General features: G+C 39.2%; 1 protein-coding gene across 1 annotated transcript in view; it reads right to left on the minus strand.

Annotated features, from left to right (window-relative positions):
• The window catches only part of hsd17b12a (hydroxysteroid (17-beta) dehydrogenase 12a), a 56,170-nt gene that overhangs the window by 13,652 nt on the left and 24,109 nt on the right, over positions 1–18,409 (minus strand). The window contains exons 4-7 of the mRNA XM_055649365.1: positions 16,137–16,247; positions 14,162–14,226; positions 10,932–10,976; positions 283–317 (exon numbers count right to left, since the gene is read on the minus strand). Coding sequence (XP_055505340.1) covers positions 283–317; positions 10,932–10,976; positions 14,162–14,226; positions 16,137–16,247 — 256 coding nt within the window. The remainder of the gene's footprint in view (positions 1–282; positions 318–10,931; positions 10,977–14,161; positions 14,227–16,136; positions 16,248–18,409) is intronic.

Genomic DNA, 18,409 nt, shown 5'->3' on the forward strand with positions numbered 1-18,409 from the left:
CTTTTTGCTGGTGAGGTTATCCAAAGGAAATACCAAATTGACAGGTTTTAAATTGTCAGAATCTCCTGAAGAAAACTACATTGTTATGTTAGACTGATGACTCAGTTTGTTCATGCAAAGTGATAGCTGCAAACCTGAAAAGGAGACATTTCATACAGCCCATGAATCATTCTCTGCTATAACACATATTGTTATTATAAGCAGAGAAACAAGCCTCATTAGTTATTAAAAGGATTCTTGAAGGAATCTCCCTTATAAATAATAATGATTTCAATGACTCACCGCTGTACCATGGCAGGCAATACCATCCTAGTCATCTATGGGAAAATAAATGAGATATAAAAAATGTTTCCCCCTTCCCAAAAATAGAAACATCTACCAAGTCTATCTGCATATATATTGCTTTCTAAAATCATATTTACAACTTTTCAAAAGAAATGACATCATTTAAAACTAATAGCAATATTTTCTAAATTGTACAGTTGCTGATTTTTAAGATTTCTGGTCTGTGCAAAAATTTCAAAGATGTTTTCCCATTATAATAAAGCAGGCATAATTTAAAAAGAATGGACAAGAATTTAAGATCATATGACCAATCACAGAATTTAAGATTCCTGAAGGCCGATTGTAAAGAAATGTAACCGTCTGCGCTTGCACACAGTAATGCAAGTTCATATTTGCCAAGTTCATTCATCAAGTAGTTTTTTTTTTTACGAGTGAACTGCCAGTTCTATTAGGAACAAGCAAAGCTGACGAAAATTATTTTAGAGTCCTGGAACTCCCCTTGGTGAGTGCTTCCAGCTACAAACTGCAGGGCTTCACCACTCTCACTCACTATTTTACGCCATGCCAAATGAAAACACTTTTTCATTCCAGACAGTTGCAACAAAATATTAATGATAGCCAGGAAATCCAGCCACTGTCATCTCAAGTGATATCAAATCAGTAATGCCTTCCAATATTGGCTTTAAAATATTTAATGGTTCAATTATGCCATATTGTCACATGTGCACTTTTTGCATGGATCACACATTCACAAGTCGCAATATTTTGGAATTACAGTACAACACACACAGATGTACTCTTCAAATTTCATTGGTCTTTTTTGCATCAAACTGTTTCCCGTAAGCAAAATTACAATTTTCCAGAATTCAATTGTGGAAATATGCCATCTTACAGCCAGGAGACTGATGGCACAGGTTAAAATGCACTTGGCAAATACCTTTTAAAAAATCTGTACGTTAGGCAACTTCCCCAGAGACACTGACAGAATGAATGTTTCACGTCAGATCAATGACTCCATTCCCCTCTGTAGACAATACCTAAATTGCAGAGTACTTGAGCATACAGTTTTATTTTCCAGCATATGTTATGTTTCATATTTGGGTTACAATAATACCTGTTGTCCTCAGATGAGTTAAATGGTTATTTGGATACATATTGCTTATTTGAAGGGTAACAAATTAATTATATCCTCACTTAATTTACCATCTTTGATTACAAAACTATACATTGGTACTTGGATATTAGATTTCCGTATGAAGACTTGGGATAAAAACTAAAGCTAAAAACACTCAGCAGGCTAGGCAGCATCTATGGAAAGAAAATGCTAGTGGTTCTCAAAGACCCAACAAATGTTTTCTCATCTCAGAACTGGATTCTAACCAAAGAACTTCAACCCCACCTAATACTTGTTTCTCTTTCCACAAGTACTGCTTGACCTGCTAATCATTTCCAGGATTTTGTCTGTTTCAGATTTCCAGAACAAAGACATTTTATTTTCATAGATAAATGTAGTTAACCTACTTTTGAGTGACACTAATCCTGACATTACACAAAACATTCTGGTGAAAGATTAAAGAAAGGCAAAACCATTGAGAATTCTGAAGCTGAAATTACATATTCTATACTGATTTTGTTGAATTTGCAAGAGGATTGCAAATGGTTATGTGCATGGCTCAGGTGCTCAATGTTCCGAAGTTATCTTCAATGAGGGATGAGAGATAGAACAGTACAGCACTGTTGTGCGTTCTGAGCCTCCAAATCTGGCCTGTGCTGAAACTGATGAAACAGTACTTTGCATCAAGCATTCTTTCTCCGATACACAGACATAGCATTCTCACAGATATGAGACACGAATCGAAAAATTAATTGCCCCTGTGGTTTGTGTGTTTTCTTGTTCAACGATTTAACCATTTTTTTCCAGATTGCACAATTCCTGGAAATGTGTGGCAAAAACCCTTGCCCAATAAATGTATTCAACACGGCTTCAAAATAAAAAGTACAGGGAACACGAGAAATAATAGCCGTTACTCATACCAAATTATTAAAATTAAATATTGGTGCATGACGACTATTTGATATATCAGATTGTGTCTGAAATTAATAGACCTTAATGGGAACTGTTAAGAGTGTGACTGGTTTAGATTTACCTAATAGTAGTAAAATGAACTCTTCCTCATACTTCATTTTTCTGACCAAAAACTAATTTCATGTGTTACATAAAATCTTAAATTCATGGCATTTGTTCCCTGAAGCAAGCTTGCCAACGCCCACAGAGTCTGTTCATCCGCACACTCAAACGCCCACACAGTCTCTCAGACACACACACACACGCATGCACTCTTCTCTATGCCCAACCTATCGAGTATATTTACCAGCAAAAAACAGTTGGGAATAGTACCCCTGTTGCTAATATGTTAAAGTCGTGAGGCTGCCACAAGACTTGGTTTAATTATTTCAGCATCAGACGAAAGAAAGCACCATGTACTGCAGTTTTATATTTTTCTTCAAAGTATGCCTTATTTTGTTAGGATATCCCCATTACGTTGCAGTGTTTTAGTAAAAATTAATTTTGCTTGCAGAATGCAGTTTTCAGAATGGATAATATGGTGACAAAATTGAAACCGGATTAATCTGTGCTCCAATTATTGAAATTTCAGCATGACACTGCACCTTTTAACACTATGTGGCAGTAATGAATGCCATCTTTTTCACTGGAATTAAAAATATATCCTACTAAATTTGACAAGGTCAGTTTTCGTTCAGAATTGAAAGAAACAGACCAGAAACAGAGGAACTGAGACAGATAAATGGAACTGTTTTAAATGGAATAAACTGCAGGAAGCTTTTCCTCCACATCAGAAGTATAAAAAGTAGCGGACATAAATTTAGAGTAAGGGGGAGCCGATTTAGAAGACAAACTAGGGGGTATCTTCACCCAGAGAGTGGTCAGTACCTGTTGAAACACTAATAAGCGAGTTCGGTATTACATGCCCAAGTCGTGGGTCATTCGGGATAAATATTCTCGCCGGCTGAGCTACCGGCATATTAACTTAAATTAGATTTATAAATAAATGTATCCTTCAAATATGTCAGCAGTAGGCCACAGTGTACACAAATCCACAATTGTATCTATTTAAATTATTATTAACTCAATACAGCACCAGCCTTGAAAACACAAGAATAACTGGAATGAACCTGTCAATTATGAAATCCCTGGCATTAGTCTGATACACAGCCATTCAAATTCGATATTGATTTCCACGAATTGCAAGTTATGTGGCCAATCAATTTGAGACAGTCCTTACATTCCTATCTAAACAACCTCTGTGGATTGAAGGAAATGTGGAGAATGTGCTGTGTGGGGGGTAAATTGGAAAGTTCAGATTGGATTTCCTTCAATCCAGAGAGGTTGTTTAGATAGGCGAGATGGCTGGGAGAAATGCACTGCAACCACAGCAAACTTGGAACAGCACAGACCCTCAACTAAATCTATCCAATACTAAAGTGCAGGCATTTCGCAGTTAAATGTCTTATATCGGATTTGCGGCTCCTTCACAGAGCCAACCCTGTACTCAGTTTTCCTCGGAGATGAATCTTTGCCTTAACGGTCCATTCACGCCACCTGTAGGTAAAGCATCAGCCCACATCACACTGATACAGTTGCAGTCTGCCTCAGATTAAATATATTTTTACACATAAATTATGAATAAAGATAAGAAAGTTTCAAACACAAATAATATTTTCTTATTCCAGTAGCAAGCACATTAAGGATTAAATGAAAATAATAAATTCTTTAACTTTTTGAATATTGCATAATTGTAAATTTATAAACTGAACTAGAACCGGGACTGTAAGTAGTGTGTGAATAGCAGAACAAGAAAGGAAGCTATTGAGTTTGCAGAATTCTAGATTAATTCCTTGGTAGAATAGTTAACAATTTATACACAGTTCATATAGAGCTGCGTTCGCATTTTTTTAAACCCCGAATGACCTTTGACAAATCCCATGATTCCTTGCGTTTATCGAGATACCGAACTTGCTTATTGAAGTTCAGTTGTAAACAGCATTTAAATGTCCAGATGAACACTTGAATTGCTTAGGCAAAAGTGGCTATGGACCAAGTTTTGGGTGAAGGCATCACTACAAATGGGTGCCCTCTGTTTATCTGCTGCCATCCACATCAGCTAATGTCATTCCCAGTACAGGCCCAGAGCCATCAAACGGTCATCATACATTAATCCAATCAACCCCGGGATCATTCTTGTAAACTTCCTCTGGATCCTCTCGAACACCAGCACATCCCTCCTCAAATATGAGACCCAAATCTGTTCACAAGATTTCAAATGCCATCTGACCAGTGCCTTATTCATTACATCCTTGTTTTTTTTATTCTAGTCCTCTCGAAATTAATGTTAACATTGAATTTGCCTTCCTTACTACTGATTCAACCTGCAGATTAACCTTTTCGGAATCCTGCACCAGTACTCCCAAGACCCTTTATACCTCCGATTTCTGAATCCTCTCATTTAGAATTAGGTCTACACCTACCAAAGTGCATGACCGCACACTTTGTTACATTGTATTACATCTGCCACTTTGCATACTCTCTCAAACTATCCTTCTGCAGACTCCCTGCTTCCTCTACATTACCTGTCCCTCCAGCTATCTTTGTATCATCCTCAAACTTGGCCTCAAAGCCATCAATTCCAACATCCAAATCATTAATATACAAGAGTAACGGACCTTGTTTTTTATGTGCTTCACAATTTTCATTAGAGAGAAAAGCTGGTGCAGCATTGTAGAGGAAAGAACACCTTGCAACCATACAGATCACTCATTGTTTTTAAACTTATCTTAATGACAACCAGAGTTTGTTTTGGGCCAAAATTTAAACTCTTTTATTCCACTCTTCCGAATGTTCTACCTATATGGGTTTCCTGTTAAGGGTCAAAAGTCAAGAGTGCTTTATTGCCATATGTGGCAGATAGAACAAAGCAATTCTTACTTGCTTACTTACACAGCATAATAGAATATGTAAACATAGCACACTATAAACAATAAATGAGAAAAAAAATTCAATGTATACACACACACACACAAAACAAACACTAATAGTGCAATAATAACAATAATAGTTTATGTAGTTCCGAGCTTAATCAAAGTTATACTGTATAGGAAGGAACTGCAGATCGTGGTTCAAACCGAAGATAGACTCAAAAAGTTTGAGTAACTCAGCGGGACAGGCAGCATCTCTGGAGCAAAGGAATTAATGATGTTTTGGGTCGAGACCCTTCTTCTCGACTCAAAACGCCACCCATTCCTTTTCTCCAGAGATGCTGCCTGTCCCGCTGAGTTACTCCAGCTTTTTGTGTCTATCTATGGAGGTTGTACTGTTTAATAACCCGATGGCTGTAGGGAAGAAGCTGTTCCTGAACCAGGACGTTACAGTTTTCAGGCTCCTGTACCTTCTTCCCGATGGCAGAGGTGAAATTAGTGTGTGGCCAGGGTGACGTGGGTCTCTGATGATGCTGGCTGCCTTTGAGTAAGCGACTCCTGTAAATCCCTTCGATGATGAGGGTGTCAGAACGTGATGGTCTGGGCAGTGTTCACATCTTTTTGCAGTCTTCTTCGCTCATGGGTATTCAAGTTGCCGAACCAGGCCATGATGCAACCAGTTAATACGCTCTCTACTGTACACCTGGAGAATTTCAAGAGACAGGTTTGTGGGTTCTCATCCTTCCTCTTCCAAAGTCCACAATCATTTCCTTGGTCTTACTGAGAGTCAGGTTGTTGTGCTGGCACCATTTTCCCAGTCAATCGATCTCACTTCTATGCTCTTGACTCATCATCTGTAATTCGTCCAATAATGGTGGCGTTGTTGGTGAACTTGAAGATGGAGTTCACACCGAATCCGGCTACATAGCCATGAGTATAGAGCGAGTAAAGCAGGAGGCTGAGCACACAGCCTTGAGGCCCTCCCGTACTGATGGTTACTGAGGGAGAAGTGTTTCTTGCCAATTCGAAGACTTCACTTCATGCCGAATGTCCAAGATATTGAGAAATGTTTAACATTTCAAATTACATTGCCTAAGACTTAGTATAACACACTACAGAGAAGGTAGTGCACTCAAGTTTTAAAAAATGAGGAGACGTATATGCACTAGTACATTTAGTACACAGAATTGTATTTACAGCTGGAAGTTCGTGAAATAAATGGAGTAGCAAAAAGACAACATAATTTGAGACTCACAATATACACTTAAAAGCTCAAATACATTAAAAAGCTTTACAATTTAACCATATAACAATTACAGCACGGAAACAGGCCATCTCGGCCCTACAAGTCCGTGCCGAACAACTTTTTTCCCTTAGTCCCACCTGCCTGCACTCATACCATAACCCTCCATTCCCTTCTCATCCATATGCCTATCCAATTTATTTTTAAATGATACCAACGAACCTGCCGCCACCACTTCCACTGGAAGCTCATTCCATACCGCTACCACTCTCTGAGTAAAGAAGTTCCCCCTCATGTTACCCCTAAACTTCTGTCCCTTAATTCTGAAGTCATGTCCTCTTGTTTGAATCTTCCCTATTCTCAAAGGGAAAAGCTTGTCCACATCAACTCTGTCTATCCCTCTCATCATTTTAAAGACCTCTATCAAGTCCCCCCTTAACCTTCTGCGCTCCAGAGAATAAAGACCTAACTTATTCAACCTATCTCTGTAACTTAGTTGTTGAAACCCAGGCAACATTCTAGTAAATCTCCTCTGTACTCTCTCTATTTTGTTGACATCCTTTTCTATAATTGGGCGACCAAAATTGTACACCATACTCCAGATTTGGTCTCATCAATGCCTTGTACAATTTTAACATTACATCCCAGCTTCTATACTCAATGCTCTGATTTATAAAGGCTAGCATACCAAAAGCTTGCTTTACCACCCTATCTATATGAGATTCTACCTTCAAGGAACTATGCACGGTTATTCCCAGATCCTTCTGTTCAACTGTATTCTTCAATTCCCTACCATTTACCATGTACGTCCTATTTTGATTTGTCCTGCCAAGGTGTAGCACCTCACATTTATCAGCATTAAACTCCATCTGCCATCTTTCAGCCCACTTTTCCAAATGGCCTAAATCACTCTGTAGACTTTGGAAATCCTCTTCATTATCCACAACACCCCCTATCTTGGTATCATCTGCATACTTACTAATCCAATTTACCACCCCTTCATCCAGATCATTGATGTACATGACAAACAACAAAGGACCCAACACAGATCCCTGAGGCACCCCACTAGTCACCTGCCTCCAACCCGACAAAAAGCCAGCCACTGTTGAATCCATCTTGCTATTCCGGCATTTATACCCAACAGTTTAACCTTCTTAACCAACCTTCCATGAGGAATCTTGTCAAAGGCCTTACTAAAGTCCATATAGACAACATCCACTGCTTTACCCTTGTCAATTTCCCCAGTAACCTCTTCAAAAAATTCAAGAAGAGTAGTCAAACATGACCTTCCAGGCACAAACCCATGTTGACTGTTCCTAATCAGACCCCGTTTATCCAGATGCTTATATATATTATCTCTAAGTATCTTTTCCATTAATTTGCCCACCACTGAAGTCAAACTAACAGGTCTATAATTGCTAGGTTTACTCTTAGAACCCTTTTTAAACAATGGAACAACATGCGCAGTACGCCAATCCTCGGGGACTATTCCCGTTTCTAATGACATTTGAAATATTTCTGTCATAGCCCCGGCTATTTCTACACTAACTTCCCTCAATGTCCTAGGGAATATCCTGTCAGGACCTGGAGACTTATCCACTTTTATATTTTTCAAAAGTGTCAGTACTTCTTTTACTTTGAAACTCATAGTATCCATAGCTACTCTACTCGTTTCCCTTACCTCACATAATTCAATATCCTTCTCCTTGGTGAATACCGAAGAAAATAAATTGTTCAATATCTCCCCCATCTCTTTTGGCTCTGCAGATAGCTTCCCACTCTGTCTCTCCAATGGACCAATTTTATCCCTCGTTATCCTTTTGCTATTAATATAGCTGTAGAAACCCTTTGGATTTACTTTCACCTTACTTGCCAAAGCAACCTCATATCTTCTTTTAGCTTTTCTAATTTCTTTCTTAAGATTCTTTTTACATTCCTTATACTCCTCAAGCACCTCATTTACTTCATGCTGCCTATAATTATTGTAGATCTCCCTCTTTTTCCGAACAAGATGTTTTCCGAAAAACAAGATGTCCCATTTTTCCCTTTCAACCGAACAAACCAGGGCTGCAGATTTCCAATTTTTACTGAGAAACTCAGCTGCAGCAACCGAGTGAACAGGAATATAAAGATTCTGTACTCTTAAAATTTCCCCTTTAAATGTCCTCCATTTCTCTTCTACATCTTTCCCATAAAACAAAATGTCCCAGTTCACTCCTTTTAAATCATCTCGCATCTCATCAAAGTTAGCCTTTCTCCAATCAAAAATCTCAACCCTAGGTCCAGTTCTGACCTTCTCCATAATTATATTGAAACTAATGGCATTGTGATCACTGGACCCGAAGTGCTCCCCAACGCATACCTCCGCCACCTGTCCCGTCTCATTTCCTAACAGGAGGTCCAGCACTGCCCCTCCTCTAGTAGGTACCTCTATGCATTGCTGCAAAAAAACTATCCTGCACACATTTTACAAACTCCAAACCATCCAGCCCATTTACAGAATGTGTTTCCCAGTCTATGTGTGGAAAGTTGAAATCTCCCACAATCACCACCTTGTGCTTACTACTAATATCTGCTATCTCCTTACATATTTGCTCTTCCAATTCTCGTTCCCCACTCGGTGGTCTATAATACACCCCCATAAGTGTTGCTACACCTTTCCCACTTCTCAGTTCCACCCAAATAGCCTCCCTAGACGAGCCCTCCAATCTATCCTGCCAAAGCACTGCTGTAATATCTTCCCTGACTAGCAATGCAACACCTCCACCTCTTGCCCCTCCAATTCTATCACACCCGAAGCAACGAAATCCTGGAATATTTAGTTTCCAATCACAGCCCTCCTGCAACCATGTTTCACTGATCGCCACAACATCATACTTCCAGGTGTCTATCCAGACTCTAAGCTCATCCACCTTTCTTACAATACTCCTAGCATTAAAATATGCACATTTAAGAAACCCCCCGTCTCTTCTTCTCTGTTTATTTCCTTTTTTTTCTTTCTCCTCTTGTGTCCGAGTGCTTCCCTTTTCTGCTTCCTGCCTCCCATTCTGTCTGCTAGCTTTCTCTATTTGAGTCCCTCGCCATGATCTAGAAAAAAACAGGAATCAGCTTAGAAGGGATTATTATAATATTACATACAGAGCAACATGCTACTTGCCGTTCCAGATCTCCTGCCTATGCAGCCCCATCCCATTCACCCCCCCCTCTCCCCACACCATGCTGCTGCTCTGGAACCTGGCACAAACCCCTGCCTTTCTTCTATGACATGCTGCTGTGCTGGAAACCTAGCTTGAACCAGTGATGAATCATCCCACAGTTCAGTGTGGAAAGCCTGCCTGGAAAGCTGATGCTGGGGAAGCCAGGACGAGGGTGCCCCCAGGCAGGCATAATAAGTGCAGCCACTGTTGGAGTCAGGCAGAACTTGTGCAATATGTTGATAGGTAGTACCAATAGAGACCAATGGATCTGCATCGCTCATTGGATATGATGGAATCTGCTGCTCTCCCTCTCCATGCTTGTCTGCACAGGGGCAGAAATTTCCTGAAGGTAATAAACTCAAAGGCCAATGATCACTGTTGAGCTTCTAATAAGAAACCACTCAATTACTGAGATGGTGACCGCTTGTCATGACTCTCAGATGGGAATTTCCTGCATCTGTGACCCCTAATGTGACCCCTGTAACACTATAATGGTAAAAAAACAACGTTAAACACTAAACACAAGTTAGAAGCTGAATAACAAACACATTCAAAATCCATTATATTTTGAAACGCGAGGGAATTACAAGCAACGACAGAGGTTTATTCGGCGGTAATTTGATTAGGTACAATAAAAGTATTAATCTCAAGTATAAGATTTTCAAGCTACTTTTCAGTGAGACAGGCGACCACATTCTCATTAATTCTAGTAATTTCCCATAGTGTAGTGAAGGAGGCTACAAACTGCAGCATATGGAACAGGCAAAGTAATCATAACCTGCTCCAGTAGCAGAATTGATGTGAACACATCTCTCTTCCCCCTCTGCTAATGTTCACTGTATGGCTGGCTATAATGCAGTTGGATAATGCCAGCACCCAGATCTTATCCAACTTGAGTCAGCATCTGGCAAAGAGTTGTAAACTCAAGGACAAATAGTTTTCATACTCTCCTGTAACTTAACCCATTGTAAATTTAAAAAGAAAATGCAGATGCCAGAAGTCTGACATAAAATTAGAAAATGTTGAACATTTGCACATCAGCCAGTGCACATCAGCCAGTACCCGAGGAACGAGAGACCATTAACATTTCTGATTCTAGATCCTTGTCAGAACTCCACAGATACTAACTAATCTGGCATGGTTTTGAAAAAAATGCAATGTTTCCATGAACATGATAGTAGCAGAAAAGTTACAGAAAAAAGTTACATTACCTTACAAACAGACATAACGTTGATGTTGATCATCTTATTAATGATCTGAGGAAAGAAAATTAATTAGTTATTGCATCAGTATAGAATTAAATTGATGTCTTAGATTAAAGGAACCATCTTTATTTACCACCGAATAATGTGGTTGTGGTGATAAATAGAATGCAGCTAACTGCTTGATTGCTTTTTCTGTACCAAAAGTCAATAGTTAAATGCTTTATGGCTACCTGGGTGAATACTCAATGGATAGCAATAATAGACTATTAACCAGTTTACAAGTGCACAGTTTGCTTTCAGTTAAAGTCGTCTTGCCTTTAATTTTGTAAACTATTAATCAAGCATGGGAGATTTTCCTCTGCTACACTGAAAGCACCTTTATATGATGTACAACTTAATGAATATTTAAAATGAAAATGTAATTAAATTCACATAGAGTCTTTGAGCATGGAAACATGCCCTTTGGCCCAACTTGCCCACACTGGCTAACATCTCCCCTCTACACTAGTCCCACCTGCCTGCATATCCCTCTAAACCTGTCCCATCATATCTAAATGTTCCTTAAACGTCGCAATGGTACGTGCCTCAACTACCCCCTCCAACAGGTTGTTCCATACTCCCACCACCCTAGAGGGAAAAAGCTACCCCTCGGGTTTTTCCCCCTCACCAAAACCCATGTCCTCTGGCAGCTCGTTCCATACACCCACAGCCTTTGTGTGAAAAGGTTACCCCTCAGGTTCCTATTAACCTTCGCCACCCTGTTGCAAGTCCATATAGTGTAGCAATCGCTTACATAATTAAAAAAATTTAAATGTTTAAATTTTGCTTGTAAAGATTGAGAAAAAAGGGACAATAATTTGAGGCCCATAATATACAATTTAAATACTCGTTCATTAAAAGGCTTTGCCATTAGAATGTAGTCCAGATAGTCCAGATACAAATATTCCTGCAGACATCAAGAACTACTTGATATTCTCCCACTTCACAATCCATCTCCATCACAGAGAATAGACTTAAAAACGACGTCAACAACAAATCCATTGACTCAGTATTCTTGACTAGCTCTTCTCCCAGTCTGCCCAGTGCAATGATATCATCCTTTTTTCCCGATTTTTCTGTCTCCACCACATCTGCTCCCTAGATGAGGTTTCCTTTGTTGGACATCCAAGATCTCTTTTTTTTCCAATAAACATGGTTTCCCCCTCCGCTGTTGTGGATGGAGTCCTGACCCATGCCTTCGATGTGTCCCACAGTTCTGCTCTTACTCCACCTCGCTCCAGATAGAACATGAATAGTTTCCCTGGTCTTCATCTTTCACCCCACCAGCCTCTGCATCCAACACATTCCCAGATATTTCTGTCACCTTCAACATGATCACACCAACATGTTCCCATTCCCACCATCAGCTTTCCATAGAGCTACTCCCTCTGAAACTTCTTGGTCCATTCATCCCTTCCCATTCAAACCACCCCTCCCAAGGTACTTTTCCCTACATCCACAGGGGAAAGATACAGAATGATAATTTTATAAAATATTGATAATTAGGCTCTACATATGCAATTTCAGATGGCTACTAAATATGAAACTAAAGTTATGACAAAAATGCCAAAAATACCAGGAATAAACTATCATGACAAATATCTATTGTGTCAAATGTCAACTTGACCTGTTTGTAATGCAACACAAATTATCATTCATCTTTTATGAATAAAATTGCATAATTCAGTATATAGCTCAACCAATTTAAATAAATAGTTTACCAAAAAAATGAAGATATTTTTTGTTTTCACTTGCATCATGGCTTTGGTCTTTTTTTTTAAATATCCAAGTAAAACTAGGTTCAATATTGTATTTACAAGCTAAAGGAACAAGACCATATAACGGGCCATGGATTGATCACCTAGTTACTGAATGAGTAAATTATCGACAGTCTCAAAATAATGCTCATTAAAGTGGACTTAATTTGGAAATGCGTGCATTCAAATTTTGGAGTGATAGTGAAGAAATATTAGTTGCAGCACAGTTATAAACAAAGTCATGAGTTACAATATTTCAGCAGGATGCAAAGGCTACAAAACTAAATATAAGGAATATGAATTCTTTGAAGAGACAGCATTGAAACTTTTCATACAGAAAAGTCTTTGATGTGAAGCAATTTTGGAGATCAGGGTAAAATGTTTCCTGAAGTCTGAAAAGGGAACAATGTAAAGTTAAAATTATGGGAATAATTAAAAACATCTTTAACTGAGGGTTCTCGGAATACAGATGTCCAAAAGACAGATCTATACTTCAAGAAAACTAAACTACAAGGTTGAGGCAGCACCAGTGGAAAGAAACATTTCTGGTCTGGGACACTTTTTTCCAAACAAAGAAAAAAAAAAAAGATGGGGCAGATGGTGTGCTAACGTGTTCTTTTTCTACAGAATGCCTTTCTGGGCATGTCCCACAGTCTTGCTATTTACAGTACATTCCACAAAGCAAGCTTACTGTGCAAATAACTGTACCCATTAACCTATATGGATTCACCCATAACAAATATATTCTAACCACACATCCCCCACATCAATGTTGTAAGTATTTTATCCAGAACATTCATTAATGGACATGCAGACTGGGCAATGTAAGTCAATACAACAAAACAATGTTAACGTTTAAAATGACTTGTCCACCGTGTTAAAGGTAGCATTATGTTGCTGGAACGAAAGGCCTTCCCTTGTAGTTCCAAACATTCTACGAGTATGTAATGAAACATTAACAAAATACATGACTGTAGGGATACTAATCTCGCTAGTGTAATGACGAGCATATTTAACTATCAAATCTGAACTTATCTTAAAACCACCAAGAATCTTTCAAAACCAGTCCCACAATTTTCTGGGAGGGGAATAAAAGGCGAAAACACAAAATTATTAAGAGGCGTAAATAGTCAAAATCTTTTTCCCATGGTAACGATATCAAAAACAGGGCACACAGGTTTATAGTGAAGGAAGGCGTTTTAAAACGGAAATTAGAGGCGACAGATTTTATTATAAACAAAGTGGTTATTATCTGGAACTCACTGCTAGACACAATCGCCATGTTTAAGGGAGGACAAAGATACTGATCTGATGTGGGCAAATGGAATTAATGCACTTGGGCAAAAAAGGTCAGCTTGATGTGGTCAGCTGAAGGGCCCATTTTTGTGCTATGCGACAATGATTCTAAAAAACTGTAGTTAGAAATGTTTCAATACTTACATTGTCCAGATCAGGCACATCCAAGAAATATTCTGGGTAGTTGTAAGAAATTCCCACATTGTTCACTAGAAGTCAAAAGGAATATTGTTAATTTTTTTTTTAAATCTATATGTAGCTTCAATATTTTTTTTGAAGCTTGTGCCATTAGAACTTTTTGAAAGGAAGACAGGAAGAATGTGTAGATATTTATAATTGCTCAAAAGGCAAACTGCTTTTAGAATCAGATTTTACTGCATATATTGGGAAAAGAGTAGTTACCAGAATACTTGCCATTAGTGGACAAATAATGGGCAACGATGGGTCAATATACAAGAGGGAGATTGATAATCTGTTTGAAAGGTGTCAAAAGAACAATCTTGCTCTCCACATTAGCAAGATCAATAAGCTGACTATTCACTTTAGGAAGGGAAAACCATCGATGGGACAGCAGTGGAAGTAGTCATCAGCTTCAAATTCATGGGCAAGCATCTCTAAAGATCTGTCCTAAACCCAGGATGGATGAAATCACAAAGAAAGCTCCAAGCTCCCCCTTCAGCCAGTCAACGCTGCTGGGGCTGACATTGAGGTGGTGCAGACATATAAATACCTTGGAGTGCACCTTGATAGCAAACTGGACTGGTCTGTCAACTCTGACTCCCTCTACAAAAAAGGCCAGAGCACTATTTTTCCTCAGAAGGCTCAAATCCTTCAATGTGTGTAATGACATGCTGTACATGTTTTACAACACTGTGGTTGCAAATGTTATTTTCTATGCTGTTGTCTGCTGGGGCAACAGCATTAGTGCAAAAAACAACAAGAAGCTGGTCAAACGAGCTAGCTCAGTGCTGGAGGGGAGAGTAGACTCTGGGATGGATGTGCTTGAGAGGCGTATGAGGCACAAGGTGCAGGTCATCCTGAAAAACCCCGGGCATCCCCTCCATGTAATTCTGGAGAGTCAAAAGAGCACTCGGAACAACAACTGGCTCCTCTCCCTGCCCTGTAGAACGGAGCGGTTCAGGAGATCCTTCACCCCTGCAGCCATTAGATTTTATAATTCGGACTGCTAGGCTGTAGGGGGGTGCATTCTTGCAATTTTTAATTTATAATTGTCAATTATTGGTCTTTTTAAGTATTTATTGCTCTCAGGTAGTGTCCACAGTGTATTCTATGTATTTTCTGTCTGCGTTCGTTTTGAATCTGTGGGTTTGTTGGTTGGGGGCTTCTGGACATCTGAATTTCCCTGAGGGGATCAATAAAGTATTTATTATTATTATTAATTATGCTTCCATTTTCCATGGTTGAGGAAATTCCATATCTTGCCAAATACTCTATTGAACAGTAGAGAGCATTCTGACTGGTTGTATTACAGCCCGATTCAGAAACTTGAATGCCCAGGTGTTAAGGAGGCTCCAGAGAGTGGTAGGCATGGCCTGGCCTGTCACTGGTACTAACCTCCCTAGCAAAGAGATCTATAGGAGGGCCTGCCTCAAAAAGGCAGCCAATTAATCAGAAAGTACAGGATATTGAAAACAGTGACCACCAGATTAAAGAACAGCTACTCCCCTGCAACCATCAAGCTCTTGAACACTGCACAACACTAACCACTACATTATGAACAGGTTTGTCACATGCACAGAGGTACAGAGACACGCTTTGATTTGTGTGTTATCCAAGTAGATCAAATATACAATACATAAAGTGGGCAAGGGCTAGAAATGAAGATGTTGGCTAAATTAAAGCAAAGTGATCAAGAGCTTTAAGAAATTGTACGTTTCAGTGAAAGATATAAACACTGTATTTATGCTTTCTGTAAGACAAGAGAAACCAGTTGAAGCATCACACTAAAGGCAAAAAGGAACTTGAAGTAAAATCAGAATTGCCTAAAATTACTTTATATTATTTAAGCCATGAAGCCTGTTATGATATACTGGCAATAGCTCAAGTTGAGAATATAGCACAATTACAAACTTCAACCATGGCATCCTTAAATACGTACCAAGGATACCTATCTCCAGTCCAGCTAGAACAGGCTCAATAACCTTGTAGATCTCAGCTCCATCTCCAAAATCCACAGCAATTGTTTTTGTTTCAACATTGAACTGTTCCTCTGGAAAACAAAATAAATACAACTTAAAACAGCTGCTTGTTTATACAGTGCCCTCCATAATGTTTGGGGCAAAGACCCATCAATTATTTATTTGCCTCTGTACTCCACAATTTGAGATTTGTAATTGGAAAAAAATCACATTGTCCAATTTTATTAAAGGCCATTTTTACACATATTGATTTCACCATGTAGAAATTACAGCTGTGTTTATACAGTCTCTCTCCCCCCCCCCCCCCCATATTTCAGGGCACCATAATGTTTGGGACATATGGCTTCACAGGTGTTTGTACTTGCTCAGGTGTGTTAATTGCCTCCTTCATGCAGGTATAAGAGAGCTCTCAGCACTTAGTCTTTCCTGCAGTCTTCCCATCGCCATTGGAAACTTTAATTGCCGTTTATTAACATGAGGACCAACGTTGTGCCAATAAAAGTCAAAGAAGCCATTATGAGACTGAGAAACAAGAATAAAACTGTTAGAGACATCAGCCAAACAGTCTTAACCAAATCAAATGTTTCTTAATGATCAAAATCATTAAGAAGAAAGAGAGCACTTGTGAACTTACTAATCGCAAAGGGACTGGCAAGCCAAGGAAGACTTCCACAGCTGATGACAGAAGAATTCTCTCTAAAATAAAGAAAAATCCCCAAACACCTATCCGACAGATCAGAAACACTCTTCAGGAGTCGGGTGTTGATTTGTCAATGATCACTGCCCGCAGAAGACTTCATGAACAGAAATACAGAGGCTACACCAGGATGCAAACCACTGGTTAGCCGCAAAAATCGGATGACCAGGTTACAGTTTGCCAAGAAGTACTTAAAAGAGCAACCACAGTTCTCGAAAAAGTTTTTGTGGACTGTTAAGACAAAGATTAACTTACATCAGAGTGATGGCAAGAGAAAAGTTTGGAGGAGAGAAGGAACTGCCCAAGATCCAAAGAATACTACCTCATCTGTGAAACAGTGGTGGGGTGTTATGGCCTGGGCATGTATGGCCACTGAAAGCTCACTTGTTTCCATTTTGATGATACAACTGCTGATGGCAGTAGCATAATGAATTCTGAAGTACATTGACACATCCTATCTGCTCAAGTTCATACAAGTACCTCAAAACACATTGGCTGGCAGTTCATTCTACAGCAAGACAATGATCCTAAACGTACAATGATCCTAAACTAAACAATGATCCTAAAAGCAACAAAGGGGTTTTTCAAAGCTGAAAATGGTCAATTCTTGAGTGGCCAAGGCACTCACCCGATCTGGACCCAACTGAGCATGCCTTTTATATGCTGTAGAGAAAACTGAAGGGGCAGAGCCCCCCAAACAAGCATAAGCTGAAGATGGCTGCAATACTCTCTGCCTCAGAGGGCAGTGGAGGCAAGTTCTCTGGATGCTTTCAAGAGAGAGCTAGATAGGGCTCTTACAAATAGGGGATATGGGGAGAAGGCAAGAACGGGGTACTGATTGAGGATGATCAGCCATGATCACATTGAATGGCAGTGCTGGCTCGAAGGGCCAAATGGCCTGCTCCTGCACCTATTGTCTGTGCTGCAATGGAATAGAATCACCAGGGAAGACACCCAGCAACTGATGATGCCCATGAATCGCTGCAAAGGATATGCAACAAAATACTAAACAGGACTACTTTCATTCATATGACATTGCTCTGTGTCCCAAACATTATGGTGCGCTGAAATGGTGGGGGGGGGGGGGGGGGGGGGGGGGAAGAAATGTACAAACACTGCTGTAATCTCTACATGGTGAAACTAAAATGTATAAAAAACGGCCTTTGTTAAAAATCTGACAATGTGCACATGTGATTTTTTTTCTATTACAAGTCTCAAATTGTGTACAGGCAAATAAATAAATGAAGGGTCTTTGTCCAAAACTGTACCTTTTAACATTACAATGTTCAGTACAAGTTACACTTTTGAAAAGCTCTATACTGTTATTGTTTTAATGATTTACAGTTCAAATGTTTAGGAAATGAATAGCAACACAAAGCAGACAAATGCGTATCTGCAACTGGAAACTAATTTCATCCGATGTTCAAAACGGTAATTTTATGTTCTCTTTACCAATGATCAAAAATATTACATTAAATGTCAAATGAATAGAATATTTTCGCAAAGTTTCAGCAGTTTACAATTAGAATCTATAGG

The sequence above is a fragment of the Leucoraja erinacea genome, chromosome 18, assembly GCF_028641065.1.
Source record: "Leucoraja erinacea ecotype New England chromosome 18, Leri_hhj_1, whole genome shotgun sequence".
NCBI classification, from domain to species: domain Eukaryota; kingdom Metazoa; phylum Chordata; class Chondrichthyes; order Rajiformes; family Rajidae; genus Leucoraja; species Leucoraja erinaceus.